The sequence below is a fragment of the Podarcis liolepis genome (assembly GCF_965112155.1).
Source record: "Podarcis liolepis genome assembly, chromosome: 2".
Taxonomy (NCBI): domain Eukaryota; kingdom Metazoa; phylum Chordata; class Lepidosauria; order Squamata; family Lacertidae; genus Podarcis; species Podarcis liolepis.
This window is the reverse complement of record NC_139555.1, coordinates 1,335,050-1,361,529: the sequence shown is the minus strand read 5'-3', so window position 1 is coordinate 1,361,529 and position 26,480 is coordinate 1,335,050. Positions and strand designations below refer to the sequence as shown.

The following is a 26,480-nucleotide window of genomic DNA, read 5'->3' as shown; positions in this document are numbered from 1 at the left end:
GAGGGATTCTCCCCACCCCCTTGAAAATGGGTGGGGGTGGCATGAGTGGGGAAACTGGTGCCCTCTTGATGTTTTGGACTACAACTCCCATCAGCTGCGAGCAGCATAGCCAATGGCCGGGGTGCTGGAAGTTCTAGTTCAGTGTCATCTGGAAAGTCACAGGTTCCCCATCTCTGAACTATATCCCCCCCCCTTCTCTTGTCCCCAGCAGTGGTGCTTCACCCGTTTTGTGGTTGGTTTGGTTTTCAATGGATGTCCTGCCCTGCTCTGTTTGTGATATATTGTAGGCTGGAGCAAAAGGTGGGTCCTGCATCAGGAGAAAATTGAGAAGTCACTAGCTTTTTGTCCAAAGAAGAAAGCTATTACCGTTTTCTGAATGGAGAGATGAATTAGGATCTTGACAGCCACCACTAGAGGACTCTGCTGCCCTTCCATCTGCATCCCTTAAGGCAGGAGTCCCAGCTGTTTTGAATGGCTGCAGAGCCATAATTTCCTCATTCACCATTATAACATTTTAACTTGCTGTTTTTCATTTGCAGTTTTGTTGCTCACTGCTGTACTGAATCTCCTGTAAAATGTTACAGAATCTAGGGGTTCTTTGAAGGGCCCCATTGACCAGCAGAAGCTGGCACAGCTGGCCAGAGGCATTTACCTGACCTTCTCGCAGGTGAGTTTCTGCAGCTTATCAGGAGTGGAAGGGTGAGGAGTGAGGTGGTAGATAGAGTGATGTGCTGCAAACACACTGACAGGAGTGCTGATGGTATGCTTGCACTACACCAACCTCACCACCAACTAACCTTGCTCAGTAAACAACAGCAACTTAACTGCTGGGAGGTCAGGTAAGCACCTCTGCCACACTAGGACTTCCTCTGCTGCTGTTGACTGACTGCCCTAAGCCAGTACATCTCCCAGTCCTGTAGAAAAATCCACATGTTTAGCTAACAGGACTGCTGGGAAATTCATATCTGACCAGGAAAGGGCCACCATTATATATATATATATATATATATATATATATATATGTGTGTGTGTGTGTGTGTGTGTGTGTGTGTGTGTGTGTGTGTGTGTGTATTCTTAATCCACTCTAGCAGATGCCAGTCTGGTCTTTCTTCTCTCTCTCTTTGAAAACTTTCAAGGAAAAGGACTCTGCAGCTACCTTAGACAATGTGGTCCATTGCTCAAATACCACTAGGCTTTCTGCTAGTTTTTAAATCTAAGCCCCTTGAACTAGGGCTCACTGATTTACACAAACATTTAAATAGTACTGGAAAATGTGCCTCTTTCTCAGTGATTTTCATTGAGAACCCACAACTTCATGTTGTGGAATCATCTCACCTTCTTGTGTTCTGAAATCTAAGAGAATGGCACATACTTTCCCATTCTCTGATGGGTCAAAGCTCAACGGCAGTGCACGTGAATTTCATGATAAAGTCCAATGTTCATTATCTTGCATCTCCAGGTGAAAGATTACAGCTGGACTGGGAAAGAACTGTGCCTGAGAACCTGAAGAGCTGTAGCCAGCTGGGGAAGGGACATTGCTTCATGGCAGAGCAAACACTTTGCATTTAGAAGGACCCAAATTCAATCCCTCACATCTCCACTTTGGGCTGGGGAAAACTCATGTCCAAAATGATGGAGAGCCACTGTCAGTCAGTGTAGATCAGGGGCAGTCAATATGGCACCTTCCGGAGGTTGTTAGACTTCAACTCCTCCGCAGCCCTGGCCAGCAGGGCTAATGGTTATGGGTTGATGGTAGCTGTAGTCCGATGGTACCTGTAGTTCAACAACATCTGGAATGCCACAGATTCCCCATCCCTGATAAGCCTAGTAGTCCAATGCTCTGAATCAGTAAAAGGCAACTTCTAATGCTCCAGCTGTATGTCAGTGGTCTGCCTTGAGTTGGTGGCATCTAACACCATCACTTCCCAATTGTTGTGCATGCACCCTCTCACCAGCATTTCTGCAGAGGATTGTTCTCCTACACCAAGATTATGAGCTTTGTCTAATAGACTGGGGAATGTTCCATTAAGACTAATCAAGGCTCCCTTCCACACTGCTGTGTTCTGACACCCTGTCCCTTACTTTCACACCTAAGTTGGTGGCACTTGGAGAAAAGTTTTGATTGGCCAGATGTGTGTCTTTCCTCCCACCCCGCATTCCAAACCCTTCAACATCTTCCTAAGTTTATTTCACATCACTCTCATTTCAGGTCTAGCCTTGCTCACATGTGCGTAGGCTGGAGTCATAAGGAGTGAGTGTGAGTAAGCAGGATTGTTGAATCAGCCTGCATGCTCAATTGAACTGCAAATATAACCTTTGTCTGTATGATCCATGTTTCCTTATTATGTGGAGACAGCTCTACATGCATATAGTCATACTTGCATAGGCTATGTTCTAACCAGAGGTGCTGTCTTGCGCCCAAAATGGTGGGGGGGGGGAGGTGCACGGTGCACACGTGTGATGTCATGTGTGCAATGCATTCACAACATAGCATCATTGGGAGGAGGTCAAGGGCAGAAGTCAGCATGACGTAGATTCCTCTCTTGCACTCCGGAGGAGCCAGCCACTGAAGCACACCATGCTCAGCTTCCTCCACTCCCTCAACATCATGGGGGCCCAGCCCCCTGCCAGGAGATATTGAGGGGGCCCAAGACATCTCTGCCCCTAGGAGTTGGCCCGCCTAGTTCTAATATTCAGTTGAACACTCATTTTGGTAGGGTGGAGCCTGCCACCATGACCTCGCCCACCCCTCCTTCACACTCTGTTGCCATGATCCTGCCTCTCCTCACACTCCTTCATCTATCATTTGAAAATCGGTCTGCTCCATTTCCAGTCAGTGTAACTTCCTGCTGAAATCCCATAACTTTCCATACTGCAAATGTTCTGAGGTTGGTTTTTTTTTTGTTCCAACCTTTGTTGCACTATAGCACCTCGCATAACAGTGTAGCATCACAGCACTAGTAGAACAGAATCAATCCACCACTAATATACTATTATTGGGTTAAGAACATGTTGCAGGCAGTTATCTTTCCACAAGGGCCAAAATTGATGCTGAAATCCAGCATCGCCTGAGCTCTGCGAGTGAGGCTTTCTCCCAATTGAAGTGCAGAGTGTTTGAGGACTGGGACATTCACAGGGAAACCAAAATGCTTGTTTACAAAGCTATTGTACTACCAACCTTACTGTATGCTTGTGAAACGACATCTCCAACTCCTGGAAAGATTTCATCAATGATGTCTCCGAAAATTTTTACACATTACTTTGGAAGATAGGCAAACTAATGCCAGTGTATTGGAGGAAGCAAAGATCACCAGTGTTGAAGCAATGATTCTTCAACATCAACTTTGTTGGACTGGTCATGTGCAGATGCCTGATTATTGTCTTCCAAAGCAACTACTCTATTCTGAACGTAAAAATGGAAAGCGTAATGCTCAACAAAAGAGGTTTAAAGACTGTCTCAAGGCAAATCTAAAAAAAATGTAATATAAACACTGACAACTGGGAAACACTGGCCTGTGAGCGCTCCAGTTGGAGACCAGCCTTTACCAAAGGTGTCATGGGCTTTGAAGACACTCAAACTCAGGACGCAAGGGAGAAACGTGCTAAGAGAAAGGCATGCTTGGCAAATCCACACCATGATTAACTCTCGTCCAGAAACCAATGTTCCCACTGTGGACGGACTTGTGGATCCAGAATTGGCCTCCACAGTCACTTAAGGACTCACTTTTAAAACCATGTTTATGGAAGACAATCTTACTCAGCTACGAGTGATCGCCAAAGAAGCAGAAGCAGAATACATCTGCAATAGCCCAGACTCTTAAGGCAGAGGTGGCCAAAGCTGATAGACTCAACCACATTTGAATCAATTTATGTTTTGTTTTTTGCTTTTTAAAAAGGTGGGAGATGCCTAGCGCCACTTGTTGGAAAAGGTGAGGGAAATGTTTTCAGTCTAGGTATTAGCACTGTATCTCTCCTTGGGCATAGCTGTGCATAATGCTATGGCTATGCTTGGGCACATGTGGTCCATAACTCGTTCTGCTAGATGGCCCCATCTTCATTATCAGTGAAGACATCATTGTGGGTAGTCTATGACCCACTATCAGGAGCAAGCTTCCTGCTGCCCTGTGGATGTTGTGGAACTACAGCTCCCATGTTCCCTGGCCACTGGCCATGTTAACTAGGGAGTTATAGTCCAAAATATCGGGAGGTTTGGGAAGATTGGTTTGTAGAATATAGTATTTCATAAGCAGATGGAAGTTGGCCATTTCTACTTTAAATCTGCAAAAAGATTGTGTTATAGCTCAGTGCACCAACATAATACATCTAATCTCTACAGAAATACTAGCTGGTCTATCTGGCAAATTGGAAAAAATCATAGCATAGGAAGCACAATCAATGCAGATGGATCTTTTTCAATGCTCCTTGCTTGTAGATATTGCTTTTTACACCTGGTTTAGTGCTAAAACACCACATCACTGACAAAGGATGCTTCCAGTTGCCCCTGAATAATTACAAACAGATATACATTTTTTTCATGAAATCCTCCAAGACTAAAATCTTTGCCTCCATCAATATCAAATCATGGGGCAGATAAAAACAACAAAAGCAGAGCACCTGTGCTATATTGATGCAGCAGTAAAAACCAAACCAGGCACGCAAACTCCTCCCACACCCTAAGGCAGGCATCCCCAAACTTGGCCCTCCAGCTGTTTTGGGACTACAACTCCCATCATCCCTAGCTAACAGGACCAGTGGTCAGGGATGATGGGAATTGTAGTTCCAAAACAGCTGGGGGCCGAGTTTGAGGATGCCTGCCCTAAGGGGTAACCTGTGTGGTGTCCTTCAGATGTTGTTGACTTCTTGCTGGACTCAACTCTCATCATTCTTGACAACATCTGGAGAGCATCATTGGCTATCCCTGCCCTAGCCTACTGCTGGATGCCTAACCCAAGCATACAGGTGTTTGTGTGTGTAGAAGATGTGCAACCTTTTGAGCAGTTATTCTGAATTACATCTTTCTGAAACTGAGGACAATGCCTTGTACTAAAACAGACCATTAGTCCATCTTGCTCAGTGTTGTCAACACTGGCTTGAAGTGGGACTCCAGAATTTCAGATAGGAACCTGTCTGAACCTCAGACCTTGGCCATGCAAATCTCATGCTGTACCACTGAGTAATAGCCCCTCCATGAGAGTAATTTGGAATTATGCAGCTGCAGATACTCACAAGCAAGCCCCACTGCGTTCAAAGGGCACAGACCCATTTAACCACTTGGCTACACGGGCTTGTAACTGGGCATAGTATTGCAGTCTGCACCCTATGTACTGAGTCCAATGGGGCTTGCTCTGTAAACATGCATAGCACTGTCAGGGTGATCTAAAGATACAGTAGCAGGGAGAATCAGTTTTTGTGATAGAAGTAGCATTGGCAAAAGTGGAGCCGGGGCATCTCTGGTGTTGGAAATTGACACTATTGGGAAGACAACAAGGAACACATTTATTATGGCATATGCTTTGGTGGACAAGAGCCCACTTCACTGTATACAGAAAGTATAATCTTGAGCGGGCAAGCATATGTATTATACATATAGTGGTGATAGTGGGAATTGTTGTTGTCTATCTCATGAAAATCATAGAATTGTAGAGTTGGAAGGGACCCAAGGGTCATCTAGTCCAACCCCTTGAAATGCAGGAATCTCAGCTAAATAATAATAATAATAATAATAATAATAATAATAATAATAATAATAATTTATTATTTATACCCCGCCCATCTGGCTGAGCATCCATGGACATAGCTAGGATTTTTGTTAGTGGGGGGCAGGACTTCGTGGGGGGGCAGGACTTTTGTTAGGGCAGAACCAAGATGATTGGTCAGTTAACTATTTCTATTGTTTTACTTGATTTAGGAGGGGGCAGCTCCCCCCTGCCCCCCCCGCTACACCCATGAAAGCATCCATGACAAATGACCATCCAACCTTTACAACCCCCTGCTGTCAAACAGCTCCATTGTCAAATGGCTCTTACTATCAGAAAGTTCTTCCTGATGTTTAGTCGGAATCCCCTTTCTTGTAAGATTCATAAGACTTGGTTGTCAGACCATCGATCATCTTGGTTGCCCTCCTCTGCACATGTTCCAGCTTGTCAACTGTGCAGTTACATGCTGTAAGAATGTAGAGGAATAGGTTTCGAAAGGGGTGGGGAAAGTGAAATGAGCAGACAGTGATGATTCCCAGAAAAGAAATTAGTTGCAGTGACCCCACTTAGCAAAGTAGCAATGGTGGTGACAGATAATTAACACATGTAGCCTAATAAAAGCAACAACAACAGCAACAACAGCTGTAATCTTGATTCAGGCCACAGGTGACACGATTGAATTGCTGGATCAATTGTAATTCAGCAGTTCCCCACTGGAGTTTCCCTTCGAAGTACTGTTAAGTGCCTTTGCTCACGCCCTGGCCTCCTTAAGGTCAGCTGCGGAGTGCTCTGGTAGTTGAAATGATTTCCCTTTCTGCTATCAGACCTGTCCATTTTTTGCAGATGCTAACCTGCGTCTGTTCCAGGTAGGCTGCAGAAGGGGACTGCTGGCAGACGGCGGCCTAGCATATCACCTTTGAAGATGATGAGCAGGCGGATGAACCCCTGAAGGGGTGGCTGACGCCAGCAAGAGCTCTGGTTGAGCAGATGGGCAGGCGGCTAGAGTTCGCGTCGTCTGCGCTCTTCCTTAGGTGGTCTCTTGGGGCACAAGAGTCTTTGCTGTCTTGGCTACCACAGACGGCTACTTTTCTGGAAAGTTTAGTTGGAACTTGGAACGCTTATCTGAGTAATATGCAGCGACCGCGGGAGAGGAACGCAGGTTTAATTTAATCCACCCCCAGCCACACCCCCCCCCCCGCAGCCTGAGAGAAGCTCCATAATTCCTTGCAGGGAGGCAGGTGGTGGAGTCTGCAAACTGAGAAGAGGGGGAAACCTTGTCCAGTGAGCAATGAAGTGCGCTAGTTTGGCGCAGGAGTTGGGGTGAGAGCGGATTATCCTGAAATCGGATTATCCGCCCTGCCCTCTTATTATTCTGTGAGCTGTGCGTTTCTTCAGGCACCCCGCTCCTATTGCATGGCTTGCGCGGACACAAACCTGCGTGCATTCGGTGGAGGTTTCCTCCGAAGTAAGCGCGCGCAGGAGGGCAGCTCCGCTTGGCTCAGGAGCTGGCTGCACCCCGAAGTGCAAGCCTCAAGCCTAATTACTCCCACGCCGCCCCCAGCCACGCGCACCCTCCCTTTAATTTGCGCTGGGCGCTCCCCCCTCCCCACTGAGCCGGCCTGTGGCCAGTGGCGGCGTGACGTCAGAGCGGCTGCTAGAGGCCGGGGCTGTTATAAGGAGGGGCGCGCGAAGCGCCCCGCTTCTCGGCTGCTTCCTCGCCTTCGCCTCGGCAGACGGAGACGCGCGGCCCGGCCAGGAAGGGAGAGCGGGGTGGAGGCCGGCGCGTGCCCGACGGGGCAGATGAGCCGGGAGGCGGGCTGCGCCGCGGGCTTCGCCGGAGGGCGAGGGGCATGAGGCAGGGGGCGACATGACCGTGCCGCTGCTCAAGATCGGCGCCGTGCTCAGCACCATGGCCATGGTCACCAATTGGATGTCCCAGACGCTGCCGTCGCTCGTGGGGCTCAACGGCACCATCTCCCAGGCCGGCACTTCCGAGAGAAGCGTGAGTCCGCCTCTTCTTCGCCTGCCCCGCGGCCGCCCCTTCGAGGCTGCCAACGCGCGTTTCCCGGGAGCCCAGCGGGCCGCCCTTAGCGCCTTTGCAGCTCCATAGGGAGGCCGGCTTGGAGGGTCGAGGATCCCAGTTCATCTAGTTGCGCGAGGCGGGGCACGGGCACACTGCCATTCCGGGACTCTGTCACCCCCACCCCGTCCGACGAGGCTTTCGCGAGGGTCCCTCTCCTCCCTCCCGACGAGCTGCGATAAGCTACAAAGCTGCCAGCTCCGCGCTTGCCCGTCTGTTTGCTCGGCGAGGAGCTTCTACCCACCGCGAGGAAGGCGCGCGCCGCGGAAGAGCTTTCCAGGCGCCGGGTCCCCGTTTCTCCCCGGCCCTTGCCATCCCGCGTTGGGCGTCTACTGGTTGTTCTAGGCCAGCCATCCCTGCTTCTGAGTGTGCTGACGCGGGGCGTGTGTGTGTGTGTGTGTGTGTGTGTGTGTGTAACCCTGGAGAGAGAACTTATTTACCAGCAGATTTTTGAGGGAGTGTTGAGTGCCTGGACGGACGCTGTTCAGTCACACCCACACTCCAGCCTTTCCAACGGGTCTTTCGCCGGGTGACCTAGACCACCTCCCCGCCCTGGCCTCCAGGATCCCTATCTGGATGCCAGTCACCGATGGGCTCAAGACACCGGACGTTTCCGCGCGGGAGATTTGGCTCGCGTGGGCGGACTTGAAGGGCTCGGGCAGACACCCAGATTTCCTTGAACGAACGCGCTTTGCATGATCCTGCCTAGGGTTGCGTGATTTCTGCCTTGCGTGCCTTTGCTGCAGCTTGGGCCGCTAGAGTCTCTTATCCAGTCGAGACCGATCTTCTCCCGCTTTCCTCTCCTCTCAGACCACGGTTGGCTTCCTCTTTCCTCCGCCCCGCAGCTCCTTCAAGTGTTTGTTTATTCCTCCAGATCCACCCCACCCCATCCACGACGCTTCCCACTGACCGTGGGGAGTGGAGGATGCCAAGGCAATTTTTCTCACCCCTTTCAACAGCCCCTCTCCAGATCCTGGCTAGATGCCACCTTCTGTGGCTCCTTGGTGTTCCCCGCTCCTTTCTTGAGTGGAAAGGGAGAGCCCTCTTCCCAGCCAAACTGGGGCTTCGGCATCGCAGTAGCTGCGACGAATTTCTCCCTCTGTCCCTCCCAGGCTTGTCGCCTGGCCGCTTTCGGGTGTGCACGGACGATCTTCAGCTCGAGATCGTCCCAGGATGCCGCCAGCATCCGCACTTACTCCAAAGGCGCTGTAGCTTCCTTACGTCCACCTTGGGGTTAATTTGGCTTGATTACCGTATTTACGCTAAATCTGGAGAAAGAAGAACTCTTCTCTCCCCCCCCCCACTTTTCTTCCCGCCCCCATTCCTTTCACGCTTGTCTGAGTAGATTTCTCTACTACTAGAAAACTTTCCTCCTTTCTTAAAGGAGAAGCGCTTGCTTTGTGTATGAGAAGAGGGAAGAGTTGGTTCAGAAGAGCCCGTGGGTCGTGGACTCTGCAGGCTTTCTTGGGTATGTGCGGGAAGAAAATATTGGTCCTCCTCTCAAGTTCCTGCAGCGAAGGGGAACGTTCTTGCAGCTGGGCTGGGACAATCTTTCCCTTTTCTAATCTAGACAGTCATTTTTAGAAATAGGTGTCAGCTTAAATAGTGTCTAGCAAATGTTTAGATACAAATTCCTGTATAGAGCAGATGTTAGTACCGCGGGGTGGGGGTGGGGAGTAAATGTTTTATTCTTTGATGCGATCAAGCCTTCCGTTGCCTGGAATTTTCTGACGCATTTGATGGACAGTTCTCCAGGGAAATTTGTGTTACAATAAATGTGCTAGTCTACGCTTCCACAAGACTCTGTCTGCATCTGTCTCTGTCTGTCTGCCTCTCCCTCTCTGTGTCTGTGCGCGCGTGCATGTGTGAATTTTCCCTAGCTTTGTGTCCCATTTGCAACCGGGCAGAAAAATTCTATGTCCCGAACCTGGAGCTGCCTTTCCCTGGATAAATCAGTGCAGTGCTGGAATGATCTTTAAAACACATCCATACAAAGGGCTTCTTTCATATTCAAAAAGGAGCTGTTGATTGGAGTAACAGGTTTGTTGTCTGGGACTGGGCAGGTTTCTCTGGAGAGATGAGGGAGTTGAAGGACGGGCACCGATTAGAATGACTCCCTCACAGCTCAGCTACTAATTCATTGATATAGAATTATTAGTGGAGCTGGATCCTGTGCTGAAGTCCCTCTAGTGATTATTGCTTAATGGCACAGCAGGCAAGACCAGTCTGGAAACATTGATCATGGGATTATGTGTGTACATGTGGACACTGCCTGTTTCCAGAGCTCCATTAATTTTTGTTACAGATTTGTCGGTTTTTAGCAGAGGTGATAAGTGTGTGAATGCAGTTGCCCAGCATGACAAAGTAATTACCTGTAAAAAGTGAGTTGTAAAATGTCCACTTAATTAAGGAAAATGTAATCTTAATAAGAATCACAATTCCTGCTCACTTCTGTGAAAGGGATGGGTAGGATTTAGTAGGGCCAGTTGCACATGAGTTTTCCACTCGTCCCAAAATGTAGGGGCTGGGAGAAGGAAGCCCCCCCCCCAACATTGAACATGTCAGGTATTAAGACATGTATGCAAGGCTGTAGATGTTGTGAAACAGAAAATACTCTTTATTGAGTGTGTGTGGAATCTGGCAAGTGGCAAATGAATGTTTGGGAGCAAGTGGATGTAGGAATTTCTGCCAAGGAGCTTCTATGGCAACTGGCACCCCCCCCCATGCCACCACAACTGCATTCCATCTCTGTAGGCTGCAGCTAACATACCCACTTAAAATGTCCATCTCCTGATGTTTCCTTCCTGCCTACATGGATCTGACTTCAACTAAGTCAAGACTGAGATATGACATTCATTGTAAAATGTAGTGGTACCTCGGGTTAAGTACTTAATTCGTTCTGGAGGTCTGTTCTTAACCTGAAACTGTTCTTAACCTGAAGCACTACTTTAGCTAATGGGGCCTCCTGCTGCTGCCGCACTGCCGGATGTTCTCATCCTGAAGCAAAGTTCTTAACCTGAAGCAGTATTAGCGGAGGTCTGTAACCTGAAGCGTATGTAAGCTGAAGCGTATGTAACCCGAGGTACCACTGTACACATTTGTCAGTTCAAGTAGTGCTGGTTCTTATTGCTTTGGCACTGCATCTCGAACCTCACTCTGATCAAAATTGTCCTTTGTCTTTCACATGTGTATAATGTGGTTGTAAAACTTCCATGGTCTTCTAGAATGTGACGGATCAAACAAACAAGCAAGCAAACCAACCAACCAACCAACCAACCAACCAACCACTGGTGTGTTCTTCTGCATTTGATGGATCTACCATTCACACGCTCACATAAATAGTGAGCGATTCAAAGGTGTTTTCTGTGTTGTATGTGGAAGTGCTCTGTTTTCATTCTAGAGCAGCTTCTTAGCCTCTTGCTTACTGACTACGGGCAAAATTGGAACTATGCAAGCATGCATTGAAGAAAGAAGGCTCAGTGGTGCTCCTTTGCTATGGATCTTTTTTTTTTTTATAAAATTTTTATTGATTTTACAACATTTTTAAGAAAAACAAACAAACACTAAAAATGACAAACATACACGTATAATTTCAAACATATTTTCATAAACCTCTTTTCTTGGACTTCCCCATACCCCCCCTCTCTGCATCCCAATGTCCATAATTCAACTAGCAACTCCCAATTGTTACTTTCCAATCTCTATCATCTTAGTCCTCTTTTATAGTCTAGCCTTGTATCCCTGTACCCTTTTGCTTCTGGAAACCACAACATTTTAGCATTCATTAAGTTTATAGTAGTCCTTAAGATAGCTTTTAAATTTTTTCCACTCTTCTTCCACCGTCTCTTTTCGTTGGTCACGGATTCTGCCTGTCATCTCGGCCAGTGTCATATAGTCCATCACTTTCATCTGCCATTCTTCCACAGTGGGTAAATCTTGTGTCTTCCAATACTTTGCGATGAGTATTCTTGCTGCTGTTGTGGCATACATAAAAAAAATTCTATCTTTATTTGTCGCCAATTGGCCGACAATGCCCAAGAGAAAGGCCTCTGGTTTTTTAGGAAAGGTACATTTAAGTACCTTTTTCATTTCATTGTAGATCATTTCCCAGAAGGCCTTCTTCGGGCATGTCCACCAAAGGTGATAAAAGGTACCTTCAGTCTCTTTACACTTCCAACATTTATTATCGGGCAAATGATAGATTTTTGCCAGCTTGACTGGGGTCATGTACCACCTGTATACCATTTTCATGATGTTTTCCTTTAAGGCATTACATGCCGTAAATTTAATACCAGTGTTCCATAACCATTCCCAGTCAGCTGACATAATGTTATGTCCAACATCCTGAGCCCACTTAATCATAGCCGATTTAACTGTTTCATCCTGTGTGTTCCATTTCAACAGCAAGTTGTACATTCTAGATAAATTCTTAGTATTGGGTTCTAACAGTTCGGTTTCTAATTTTGATTTTTCCACCTGGAAACCGATTTTCCTGTCCTGTTTAAAAAATTCCATTATTTGACGATATTGGAACCAATTTTCTACTTTATGCTTCAATTTCTCCTGACTTTGTAGTTTGAACTTATCTCCATCCTGTTCTAAAATTTCCCAATACTTCGGCCATCCGACCTCCATATTGAGTTTCTTCACTGCTTTAGCCTCCACTGGTGACACCCATCTAGGGGTTTTATTTTCCAATAGATCTTTATATCTTATCCAAACATTAAACAATGCTTTTCTAACAATATGATTTTTAAAGGCACTGTTAACTTTATCATACCAAAGATATGCATGCCAACCAAAAGCATTATTAAAACCTTCCAGATCCAAGATGTCCGTGTTCTCGAGGAGCATCCATTCTTTCAGCCAGCAAAAAGCTGCTGCCTCATAGTACAATTTTAGGTCCGGCAGGGCAAAACCCCCTCTTTCTTTCGCATCTGTCAATATCTTAAATTTAATTCGGGGCTTTTTGCCCTGCCAGACAAATTTCGAAATGTCTTTGTGCCACCTCTTAAAACATTCCATCTTGTCAAGAATCTGCAAGGTCTGAAACAAAAATAACATTCTAGGCAATACATTCATTTTAATTACTGCAATTCGGCCTAACATTGACAATTTCAAATTTGACCATATTTCTAGATCTTTTTTAATTTCTAACCAACATTTTTCATAGTTGTCCTTATACAAATTCACATTCTTAGATGTTAAGTAAACCCCTAGGTATTTCACCTTCTTTACCACAGTCAAACCTGTTTCCTCTTGAAATTTCTCCTTTTCCATATCTGTTAAGTTTTTCCCTAAAACTTTAGTTTTTTGCTTGTTCAACTTAAATCCAGCTACCTGGCCAAACTGTTGTATTATTTCTAAAACCTTTTTCGTACTAGTGTTTGGCTCTTGCAAAGTCAATACTAGGTCATCTGCAAACGCTCTTAACTTATAATGTTTAGCTCCGACCTGCACACCTTTGACCTGCTGGTCATTTCTTATCATGTTCAGCAACACCTCCAGAACTGAAATAAAAAGTAATGGGGAAATCGGGCACCCCTGTCGTGTTCCTTTTTCTATCTTAAGTTCCTCAGTCACAACATTGTTTACAATCAGTTTAGCTTTTTGTTCAGAATATATTGCAGCCATACCATTCTCAAAACCCTGGCCTACCCCCATCCCATGAAGATTCTTCCTCATAAAACTCCAAGAAATATTGTCAAAGGCTTTCTCCGCGTCCACAAAAATCAATACTGCTTTAGTGTTTATATTCACCTCTAGCTTTTCCAGAATGTCTATTACATTCCTTACATTGTCTGCCAGGTGTCTTTTAGGGAGAAAGCCTGCTTGGTCCTTATGAATCTTCTCCATCAAGACTCTTTTAAATCTTTTTGCCAAAATGTCTGCAAAAATTTTGTAATCCACATTAAGGAGTGATATTGGGCGGTAGTTCTTGAGTTGGGTCTTTTCAGTCTCTGACTTTGGTATGAGTGAAATATATGCCTCTTTCCACGATTCAGGTGCCCTTTTTCCCTCAAGGATCTCATTACAAACTTCTCTTAGTGGTTGAGTCAGCCATTCCTTCAGCGATTTGTAGTATCTGGAAGTCAGTCCATCTGGTCCCGGAGATTGCTATGGATCTTTCTTCTCTTGCTGTGGAGCTTCCCCAAGGAGCTGATCATGAAACCTTGTAAAGGGTATAGAACTGTTCCACCCTCTGCACAATAGGGCTAGGCCACCATAATATATATAGGTGGGTTTTTGGGTGTGCTTCAATGCTCCTTTGCATTCAGAACTCCTTTTCCATGGGAGGAAAAATGGTTCTAGCTTAGACTTCTTCCTCGTACATTTTGAGGAGGATTAGAGCATTCAAACATGAGTTCTCTCGCAGTCTTAGGAGTGAAGTACTGAACCCCATGCGTTTTATTTTCATGAATTGCTTCTATAGATCTTCTGTAGGCAGCTTCCATATGCCTTCCCTCATGACCATAGTGGTTGGTTAGTTGGAGCCAGGGATAGGGGAAGTGGTAAAAGTGTAATCCTAGGGCGTGTGGCAGGGGTGGGGGTGGGGAAGAGGACAGAAATTCTTATTTCTGTTAATGATGTAATATGAAGGCAAGAGAACAGCAGTTATTCTGTATCAATTTAGGATTGAATGGTATCTTTCATCTCGACTATTTGATTTGATTTAATATCATTTGGTGGCTGACAGCTGACTGTCTGCACTTATTTAGCTATGCTTGTAGTGATACAAGAGTTCTGTGTTTTGCTAGATCTCTTATGGCCTGTTCATGCATTAAAGCCATCATAATATCATTGTCCTAGTGATGAACTGGTGCATATGTCTCAGCCTGTAATGTTAGGGAGTTGTAGTTGTGAGTGCAATAAGGTTAATTTCCAGCTTTCCTTTCAATCTAACTGATGACATCTATCCCCTGCTATTGATGAAAATATGGTTCTAAAGGTTTGGTGCTCTTCCCTTGCTGCTGCACCATTGCATGCTTAGGGATTCAGCACTACCATAATGTGGACAGTTCTGTTAGACAATACAGCTCTGTATGAGTGAAGCTTCCTTTGTTTCTGAGAATGGAAGTGTTGGGATTTGTTCTCTTGCAAGTAGCCAGGATGAAAACTATCTTGTTGGTTTCAATATGGTCAGAGGCAGCTACTGAATCTTTGTCAATACATAAATGTAATCATCTGGCTCTTAATCAAGTAACCAACCGATTTTTAAGCTTAATCAAGTTTTTTGTGTTGATAAGACTGTGTTCTGAAGTCTACTGTTGATTATACTTTGTTGCTTGAAATTAATCCTCTTGTCCTGTACAATTGTAGCTCCTTCCACATCTAGGCTTGATTTTTTTCAGAGGCACCATCTCAGAGCTACGAGATGGTGAACTGTGGCATTGCACATTCTCTCTCTCTCTCTCTCTCTCTCTCTCTCTAAAGAAAGATGATGAAAGGATTGTTGTTGTTGTTGTTTAGTTGTTTAGTCGTGTCCGACTCTTCATGACCCCATGGACCAGAGCACACCAGGCAATTCTGTCCTCCATTGCCTCCCGCAGTTTGGTCAAACTCATGCTGGTAGCTTCGAAAACGCTGTCCAACCATCTCGTCCTCTGTCATCCGCTTCTCCTTGTGCCCTCCATCTTTCCCAACATCAGGGTCTTTTCCAGGGAGTCTTCTCTTCTCATGAGGTGGCCAAATTATTGGAGCCTCAGCTTCACGACCTGTCCTTCCAGTGAGCACTCAGGGCTGATTTCCTTAAGAATGGATAGGTTTGATCTTCTTGCAGTCCATGGGACTCTCAAGAGTCTCCTCCAGCACCACAATTCAAAAGCATCAATTCTTCGGCGATCAGCCTTCTTTATGGTCCAGCTCTCACTTCCATACATCACTACTGGGAAAGATGAAAGGATAGATGAGCTAAATAAAATTAACGGTCTAGGCAACAGGGCTTATGATAACAAATTAAAATGCTTGTGTCCCAACAAAGCAATCATACATTCAATATCAGAATATCAAAGCTAAACTGCCAAAATATTATTTTTCAACATCAACAGTTAGCTTTTAAAATAAAATTTAAGCAAGGGGCCTGAATAGTTTTGAAGACAATACAGACCTTGTCACATCTATCTGTTCCAAGCAGCTTTTATTCCTATGGATCCCTTTTAATTTTGATGGAAAAAATCCCCAGTAAATGTGCTTGAGATCACAGCCTTAGAAATGTTTTTGTTTTTGTTTTAATGACAGTTTCATGTCATTTTTGATGAGTATTAAAGCATTACTTTCTGGTAGCCATTCACTGATATTTGAAGGGGGAATTAGTTTGGAATAGCCTGCTTCAGAATGTTCTCTAATGAATTACGAAGTGGGTTTTGAGTGCCTACCCTATTGCAGTGATTCATGACAGTATCTGCCAGGAACTATGTATGTAATAAGGGTGGGAACCTGCCTCCTGCAATGAGGAGCTAGTCATAGCGGCAGGAACTGGAGAGGTTCTGTAACCCACATTTGATGCATCAATATTTTTTTCAATTATTTTAAAATGTTTATAAATGTTCCTTGAGATACTCTGGCAGCAGCTCACTTATTGTATGCTAGGGCAGGTGAGTGTGCTGCATGGAAAAACAAATTTTCTCCTCTGATCCAGCCCAGCAAAGAAGCTACTTGCTACAGCTCTTTGTGAGCCATTGCTCTGGCCTTTGCCTGATACCTGTATCAGGTGAGAATGCTTGATCCATTTGCCAGTGCTGCTGTCGAGGGTCAGAAGCCAGGGCTTCACTCAGCAGCATGTGCAGGAGGCTCTCTAAATGCAGCAGGGTGACTGACCACATTTTGAAGTGAAGTCATGATTGCTGGAACACCACCTCTGTGATCTAAGGAGCCCCCCGCCCCCAATAAGACTCCTGACGCAAAGTCTCAGATGAATTTATTCCCCTTGGAGGAGGAATGCCCCAAGCAGCATAGGTTTCTCTTTGGAGGGGTGGTGCTGTAGCTCTTAGGCTTTAATAGTCTTAAAAGCCAACCTTGCTTTATGTAAGAATGAAATGTGCCTCCAAGAAGTGTGTCCTAGGGATTAGATGTTTGATGTAGGAAGCCATCTTAGACCAAGCCAGCCCAGGGGTTCCATCTGGCTAAGTATTGTCCACACTGACTGGCAGCAGCTCTCCAGGGTCTCTCCCAGTCCGACCTGGTGATGCCTGAGATTGAACCCGGCACCTTCTGCACATGAAGTTTATGCTCTACCTCTGAGCTTCTGCCCTGCAGCTTAGTACTGTTTTATGCAGCAGGTGGGCCAATAGTCAGTAACTGCTTTTAGATGTTTTTAATTAATTACTTTTAGAATTTTTGAACTGGTTTTTTAACATGTTTCTGCTTTTACATTTTTCAGTTGTTTTTCAATTGTGAATTTGTTTGCTACCCAAGGTTCCTTTGGGAGGAAGTGAAGGATATGAATTCTATAAATTAATTAATACATAAACAGGCTGCAGTTCTGTACACATTTATGTGGGAATAAATCCCACTGGACTAGGGATTGTGATATATATATATAGGTGTCTTTAATTGTAAGCCATGTGAGAGCTAGGCTGGCCTTACCTTTTCCTAATAAACAACAGTAAATATTTTAGAGTGCTAAATGTGCTTCACTTACAAATCTTGTTACAACAACATTCTAAGGGTCTTCTCGGTGGTGACACCACAGCTTGTGGAATTCTCTTCGGAGGGGCACTGGCATGCTTTCTCTCTTTTCATTTTTTAAGATGGTGTTTAAAACATTGCTGCTGCTGCTGCTGCTACTACTACTACTACTACTACTACTACTACTACTACTGAAAGTGTTTTATGATTGACTTGGCTGTTTTGTTTCATTTTACTGTGTTCCACTCATTTTTGATCTTGTGTATCTTAAGGATTTTTATTTTATTTTTTCATTTCTTTTTATTGAGTTTCACTTAAATAACCAAAAGAAAAAACAAATCAACAATTTCAAAAGAGATATCCAAACATAACACAGAAGTAACATCAGGATTAAGGATTAAGGATTTTTAAAGGGTTTTTAATTTTTTAAAAATGCTACATTTGTATATACATCCCACTTGGATAGAATTAGTCTGAAAAGCATAGTATGGATAGCTTATATAATCGAGGCTGCTCATTATACCCATATTATACCCAGATAAGTGTGCAAAGGACTGGAAACTTAGAGAATTATCAGGAAAAGAGATATTTACATTTCTCGACTTTTGGCCTACTATACTATACTGGCTTCCATTACCTGAAATATTAACGTGTTCAAGACCACACAGTGAGCTGAGTTCTGAATTCTGGTCTAAATGATGTTTATTCCACTTTGGTTCCTGGACCCATGGTAGCTTTTGGGTTTTTTTAGATAGTTTTCCATTCTTAACCATCAGGTTGGGCAATCCCTGTCTACAGTATGTTCCACCTCTACTGTTGAGGCACTTTGCCTCTGAATACCAGTTATGAGGAACTCTGAGTGGGGAGAGGGTCTTGCACTCTGGTCCTGCCTGTGGGTTCTCCCTATAGGCATTGGGTCGGCCACTGTGAGAACAGGGTGTGAGACTGGATGGGCCATAGGTCTGATGCAGCTGGGGTCTTCTTATGTCTTAGCCCAGGCTTTGGGGGTGCAGGTACCTAATCGTATTGTATCTGACACTTTAGGGCAGCCTTCACCAGATGTTTTGGATAACAACTTCCATCCTAGGCTGGGTCTGATGAGAGTTTTAGTCCAAAACATCTGGAGGGCATCAGGTTGGTGAAGACTGCTTTAGAGACTGCCATTATCAGCAGCCAAACATTCTATATTACTGAAGAGCAGCTGAGTGTCAAGGACCATAGAAAACAACTGTTACTACAGGAGCCAACTCTTAGGGGCTGAGATCCCTTCAGTCCCCCAATAAAATATTTTAGGGGGCTGCCCCCGCAAAGTTTATGGGTATTGCCATTCAAATGGTGTGTGTGCTGTGTCATGTGACCAATTATGTGGGGCAGGGCTTCCCTGCCCCCCCCCCCAATATTTTGTTCAAGCTGGTACCCCTGATTGTTACACAGCATATCTGCTGCAGGAGCTGAAGCAAAAATCTGTGTTTCAGATTTTAGGACTGGCTCATTCTGATGAACATTCAGATTCAAATGCGCTTCCTCTGGGCAGCATCAAATTCAAACAGTGCTGGAACTACTCTGAATCTGAATGAATTTGAATTCAGATGAGTTAACATGAATGCCAATAAACTGCATTAATTCCACAGTGAATTCACTTTAGGCAATTCAGCTTCCATTGATTTTTTTATTTATTAAGAAACACATTTACATTCATTTTAAATTAATGATTATGGTTTAGAACACATCGTATTGAAGTCAGCTTGAAAGTTTTGGTTTAGAACAAGGGTCGGGAACCTTTTTTGGGCTGAGGGCTGAATGTTGCTCCCTGCTTCTTGGGCAAGAGTCCTAGAGTCACCTTGCTACACCTCCGCCTGTCTGCTTCAAGCCTCTTGCATACTGATGAGGCAGTGATACCCTGCAAATGGGCATGGGAAATGGGGACTGCAGAGCTGAAGGGCAGCATGTCTTGGTCTCTTCCATCAGCACAGAGGACCAAAGACCACTGAGGGATACTCTGCCCGTCTCCCAGGAAGAACATCATGGCACCTAGGAGGCCATTCTGGCCCCTTCCATTGACCAGAAAAGGAGAAGCTGTAGGAAGCTTGATTTCCCCCCTTGCCTAGCTAGAAAAAATGCTTTTCTCCAATTGCCCTAGGAGTGCAGGAGTAAGGGGGAAAGGACTCTCTGCCCCACATCCATTGGCCAATGAAACAAGAGCCACCAATTGCTATTGAAGAAAGAACACCAATAAGAAAAGTTCAGCCTGGCCGTTACAGGACATAAATGCCCATTTCTGTCTTAATGCTTCATTCTGGCTGTAAAGATCTATCTCCCTCCCCTACCTATTTCCTTCACTCTTTTCCCATGTATGTCTTGCCCCCACTTTGTAAAAACATTGATGGCAGGGGGTCCTGTCTTTCCCTTAAGAAATAAAAATAAACATAAACTGATGATGTGAGCTGCTTTCAGAGACAATGATTGTGTGGAAAGGGGGATAAAATATGCTGTATATGTGGGCAGTGCAGAGCCTAGAGATATTCAAGATTGTGCTATGCTCAACTTCAGTTCATTTCCAAAGCTAACCCAGAAATCAGCAGGCTTTGGACTGGCCCTGAAAATACAAGCTGTGGTTTCAGTCTAGATTCCTGTGGCCATAGAGCCCCACCCCTCAGTTCTCTTTGTGGGCATCAATGTTAGACTTTCACTAAAGGAGTAAGTATGAAATGTTTTGTCATGTAGGATGCAGAGGCTAGAAGCCACTGAGCATAATGTTGCTGGAGCAAAAACAAAACACACTCTCTGAGTAAACCAGAAGATTTCCAGTGCTCTTCCTCTGAATGCAGTCTTGTTTCGCACTGAACACACTTTTTAGCTTATTTTGAACATCCTTTGAAAGCATTCTCAATTATTATTAGTTGTTCCCACATAATGATCTGTTTCTTGAATACACAGCTGTGAATTTTACAAGCAAGAAATTAAGTGCAGAATGTCTTCAATGTATTCACGCTGAAGCTGAATTCACTGTTGAATGAGCTTGCTTCAAAGCTTTTAGAAAAGTAATTTGAACTGAATTAAACTTGCATCCCAATTAATGCTAAACTGAACATCCCAGGAGATGATGGTACCTTAGGGTTATATAAGTGAGGTGGTTGAAAGGCATACCAATATATGGGTGAGCTGTGTTCTTCACCCACATGTGTCCCATGCAAAAATTACAACTTCATTTAATCTAATACAGTACCTTCCCTTGAACTCACTGGGACTATATTTGGCTGCTTTTGTTCCATAGCAGGGATGGATAACCTCTTCTGGCCAGATCTTCACTTTCTTATCCCTCAAGGGCCAAATTTGACAGGTAATGCTAGGTAATGTTGCACTTTGACACCTCAACTGTTGGGACTTCAAAGGGCAGTGAGGGGCTCTTTGAAAGCCCTTTTGCAAAGAACCCCACACTGCACTTTGGCTTTGCATGCTTGTTTCCAGTAGGTGAACAGGTGTATGCAGCCAAACTGAGCTGGATTGAACCTACCACTCACCAGGTGTTGAGCAGAGGGTTTGATCTTGCTTGCTGCTGGAGTCTGCTCACCAGTTCCCTGCAGGGAACGCACTGGCAAAGCAGATCCCAGCAGGAATGAAACTCTCCTTCTGTCCATCAGCTGACAGCACACAGCCTTGGTCAGCAGAACTATTATGACCCATTAAAGAAGGCAAGGGGGAGAATTCACGTAGAGGAACTGCTAGCCTTTCCTCCCCTTTCCCCCATGATGCCATGTTGCACAAAATGAGTCAACCCATTCAACAGTTTGGTGTGGCTTCTGTTTCAATTTGCCTGTGACTGAAGAATACAGTATATACAAATTTCTTTCCTGTCCTCCTGGTGCCCATGCACTACAATCCTTTAATATCATAAAACAACTCATTCAATAAAAATGTGGGGTGGGGGGAGAGTGCAATAGAGGCAGGGATCACAGATAAAACATAACCTTGGAAACCTAAGGTACCTTTTGTTCTAGTTACTGTTCCTACCCACTTCATGTGTACAGCTGAAGCAAATGCTTCCAGCTCTTGACTTCTTCTGTTTGTACAATTTTCCTTTTCTTAAAATCAACAGTATTTTAAAAAGAGGGGAAAAGATCAAGTACTTAACAGATGAAGGTCTACTGTAATAAGTGTCCGTCAACCTGTGTAAGATAGCTGGGGAGGGTGGGGCACCTGGTAGTTCATGGGCCAAGTGTTGAGGCAGACCCTGAAAAGGCCCTGTCTCTTGTTGTCACTGACACAGAAGACCTCTTCTCTTGATCTGAGAGTAGACATGGTAGTATGGGAGAGGTAATACCTGAACCCATGCCTATTCTGTTTTGGCTCTGGTGGATCTATTCTGGCATAGTTCTAGTTTAAGTGACCCCTGACCATTAGATCCAGTCGTGACTGACTCTGGGGTTGTGGTGCTCATCTCGCTTTATTGGCCGAGGGAGCCGGCATACAGCTTCTGGGTCATGTGGCCAGCATGACTAAGCCGCTTCTGGCGAACCAGAGCAGCACACAGAAACACCGTTTAACTTCCCGCCGGAGCGATACCAATTTATCTACTTGCACTTTGACATGCTTTCAAACTGCTAGGTTGGCAGGAGTAGGGACCGAGCAATGGGAGCTCACCCCATTGCAAGGATTTGAACCGCCGACCTACCGATTGGCAAGCCCTAGGCTCAGTGGTTTGGACCATAGTGCCACTCACTGTGATTTATTATTGATAATTAAGTTTAAAAATATAACACAAATAAACTAATTCACAAGGGAGAGATTGGCTCTAATTATGGTTGGGGAACTTTACCCCCTGACTGATGTGCAATAACAACTGACCCAAATGCATGTTCGGCAAAGGGTCCCCAATGTGGAAACGTCATCTCTAGGAAGGCAAGGGTTTAGATATCTCCTTTTAGAAACAGTTGAGCTCTTTCAACTTGTCCCATGCAAGAAGCATCTCCTGTTGTTTTCTCTTTCCAAGGAGCACCTGGCACCTTGCTGTAGCTCTCTTGCAAGTAAGATAGCCCTTCCTCTTTGGGCAGTCCAGAACTGGCACATGAAAACAAAGCATTGTTTTCTTTCTCATTTGGATTTCTCCACCTTCACTTCCATCCATCAGTTCCCCACTGCCCCTCCCCAAGACAGCTTGTTCGCTTTTCCTGCCAAAAGTTTTATTAGTGCATCTGGTTTCAGCCAGCTCATAAATGCCCCCAGCAGCAAAATTTCCCTTCCGCTTTAAGAATTTACACTGCCAACCCATGCCAGCTCTGTGAGAACAGCTGCACATTAAAGCTATAAAAAGCCTCTGTGCTGTCGTCTTCCCTAATGGATCTACCCTCCTAAACATTGAGTTACATGCTGCGTGTTGCACCCAAATTTAAAATAAAGCCACCACACCAGCCACTGGAGCGTGAGATGAAATGTTTTGATAAAGCCAGAAAGGGCTGCTAATGGATCACAGTTGGAGCAGCACCTTGGACAGCAGCAGTGGGCTTAAGTTTGATCTGAAGGTCATGGCAGTTAATCAGCTTCAGGTAAATGTTGGTTTTCTGTGTAGAGATCTCATTTCTCTGGAGGTTTTAATAATAATAATAATAATAATAATAATAATAATAATAATAATAATAATAAATTTATTTGTACCTGCTCATCTGACTGGGTTGCTCCAGCAACTCTGGGTGGCCTCCAACACATATAAAAACACAATAAAACATTAAACTTGAACTTAAGGACTGCAGGGTTGTGGTATGCAATGCAGTCTTGCACCCAATCTTTTCTAGGGGCAGTAAGATTGTGAGACAACATGACACCTCTGTAGCAACGTTGTGGTTCAAAGTGACTTTTAGTGGGGGGAACTGAGAGTGAGTGATAGAGCAGCACTTTACTTTCTAGTTTTTCTTAGCTCAGCAATCTTATCTCGACTAACATACTTCCCTTGACTGCAGTAGTAGTTTTTAGGGCACAGATGACCTGCATTTGGTGTATGAGTTGCATCAACCCAGGTGGGAAATTGCATTGGTTTGGAGAGGGCCAAACTTCTCTCTGCAACATTTTTGCTTTTAAGAAAAGCAAAATGAAATGGCTGGCCAGAAATGTATTCCATGTTCCTTTTGAATAACTATCATATTCAAGAGCTCAAGGTGTGGGTTACCGTGTCTTATTTTACTCCTAACCCTATGAGATACTGGGCAGCCAGCCAGAGAGCCTTTTGATTGCCCTGCTCCTCAGTGAGTACCAGACAGCCAAGCCAGTTGCAGCAAGATAATTCTTGGCTGCTACTGCTGCCACCACAGAATCTCTAGGTGTAGTGATTGCTAACTGGCAGTCCGAGGGCAGAATCTTGCTGCCAAAGCAACAGTGGACTTAACAGTACCCTTCTCCAGTCTTGTGTCTTCCCAGTGTTTTGGACTACAACTCTTCATCAGCCTGAGCCAGCATGGCTACTGCTTGGGGAGAATGGTAGACTGCTTACCATTAGATTCTAATGGATTGTTGACTATTGCTTTATTTGATATAAGTTGTTTATTTTAAAGTTACTGTGACTATTAATGTTATTGTTGCTATTAATGTTTGATGTTTTATTATGTTTTTATATATGTTGGAAGCTGCCCAGAGTGGCTGGGGCAACCCAGCCAGATGGACAGGGTATAAATAAATTGTTGTTGTTGTTTGGAGGGCAGCAAGATAGAGAAGGCTGGGACAGGCGCACTGTTGCTTGGGTGGCTGAATTCTGCTATTGGGCTGTTGGTTTGCCATCTTATACACTTTAATTAGGGTATGGTGACAAACAGAGGCAAAGAGAAAAAGAATGGATGAGACTGTATTTCATTTATTAGGCTCTTTCTCAATGTTTTTGATTCTGGGGTACTCAGGGGTACTCAGTACCAGAACCCACCATGTTAAAAGTGTGGCACTTACGGTAACAAACTTCATGGTGAAGTTCCAAGCATGTGAATTTCAAACTTGGGTGGCCCTTACAGCTAGGTAATGCTGACCTCATAAAGCCTGACTACCCATTGGGAATCTTCAAGTCTCTCAACTATTGTGTGGAAAATAGCATAGCCCCTCAGTGTGCACAAACTGGCTATTATTCATTCAATTTCTTACAATATGGATGCTGAAAGGAACAGCAAGCTTAGGGAAATGTAGGGCTGGTAATGCCGACTGCAGCTACACAGAGTATAAGTGAGATCATCTGCAGTTCAGAAACAGTATAGTTATGTTTCTTTAAAATACTTTTGAAAATTTGAAAAGGTCCATATAAGTTACTGAGATGATGAATAAGGCAATCTATCTTGACTTGTGCATAAAAAGTAGAAATAATTGAATTGAATTAGTTCTGAGTTTCTCAAACTTGCTCTTGATTACCTTTTATTAAGGAAAGCATTTTTGGAACTCTTTATCCAGTGCAAACTATTCAAAACATTTTATAGGTCACATTGCATGAGGTTTGATCAGGCAGTACTGATCTCCCACCTGAGCCATTATAATGGATGTACTCACATCAAATGGCATTGCAGCTGATTTTTGCAGTTTTAGTTGGCCATGATGATGTGGGCAATTAGGCGTGGTTTGGGGTTATTGTAGATGAAACACAGCCCTGCAATCTACTATGCACCTACTCACCTAGGGTGAGAAGCTTCATGCCCATTTAAAGAAGAGAGTATTGAATGCCCGGGAAATCCCAGGAATGCAAAAGTGGAAGGCAGGATTGCCCATAGTCCAGTTTTCAAAAATGTGCTTAAATTATAGCTTTTGGATTTCTGATGAATGCCTGGTAACTACTGCATAAGAGCCTGAGAAGAGCTCCGCTGAATTAGATCAAGGGCCCATCTAGTCCACCGCTAGGGTGATATTATTGCAGGGTTCTCTACTTGGGACTGTTCTTGGTTTTTTAGCAGCTGGACTAGACTGTGCAGCTAAAATATTTAATGGCATGTTTCATATTATTCAGTGCTATAAGCAAAGGGAAAGAGTTAACCAGATGTACCACCTCTAAACTGCTGGGGAGAGGGGCAGGAAGCACCTACACAGGTTAACACAAATAGGAGATCTTAATATTTTCTCTCTCCCTCTCCCTCTAGCCACATAATTTCCTGGAACTGTCGACTGCAATCTCTGCAAATGCTTCAGCCAGCATAAAAGAGTAACTAATCAAGCAGCTAATGCACATCCGAGTGCCAATTGTGGGCCGGTGAATGGGAGTGGGTAATCACTCCAATTGGATCAGGCATTCTTTGCTGTCAACAAAGACCACACAGGGATTAATCCCCTAGAATTGGTCTGACCACATTTTGGCCTTGTATACATACAATTCTGAGCTGGAGGCAGTGGGCTGCCCTGGGATCCTCTCCCACTGTTCCTACTTAATCTCAGGCTCACCCTCCCAATAGAATCTTCGGTGAGGCTGGAAAGCTGGAAAGTGAAAGCAGCCAACCAAACCTCAACTACTTTTCCTTTTGAATTTTGCATGTGGGAGAGAAATAAGTGTTTCCATGGTTACTTGTTGTGGAGAAGAGGGCCATTCCCTCCCATCCTAACAATAGAAAAAGTTCAAATAACTTGAGTGCTAAAGTAGCTGATTTGTCACTGGATCCACATGTGTGTGATGGATGTTAACAGCTACACATCTTCCAGAAAAGCTCTCCATCCTTCAATGTATGGAAACTTTCAGCAAAACATCCTTAATTAGTAGCTGTTAATAGGGTCTGTTATCCTCTCCTCCGCTGCCCGTGATTACCCAAGACAAATTAATGTGCTCTTAAAGTACTTAGCACTGATGTATTTAATTCTGTTTGTTGTACTTGGTCACAGTTGGTGATGCTCACTTACAATTCGCTGTGAGTTTAGCATCTGAAGTGGACATGGATCTCCAAGGAAGGTGTTATGTGTAGAAAGAGGAATTCTGGCGTATGATGGACCTCAGTTATTGAGAGGACTGCTCCATTAATCATACCAAGCAACTCTGGCTCTGAGAGCTGTTCAGAGCATCTGCTGATCAGGACTGGAGACAAGAATGTAAGCCAAGTAGGGCCACAAATCTAAGGGAACACAGCAGCTGCCTCTCA

The 26,480-nt window shown here is 44.6% G+C and overlaps 1 protein-coding gene across 4 annotated transcripts in view; it reads left to right on the top strand.

Annotated features, from left to right (window-relative positions):
* Positions 1 to 26,480, top strand: part of OLFM2 (olfactomedin 2) — a 206,229-nt gene that overhangs the window by 45,237 nt on the left and 134,512 nt on the right. The window contains exon 1 of one of the 4 annotated variants that reach the window (XM_083486701.1): positions 7,337 to 7,698. The exons of 2 other annotated variants lie outside the window; for them this stretch is intronic. In XM_083486701.1, coding sequence (XP_083342827.1) covers positions 7,564 to 7,698 — 135 coding nt within the window. In that variant the 5' untranslated portion in view covers positions 7,337 to 7,563. Of the gene's footprint in view, positions 1 to 7,336; positions 7,699 to 26,480 lie in introns of those variants that run through there. One more of the 4 variants, XM_083486702.1, reaches the window with a different exon arrangement.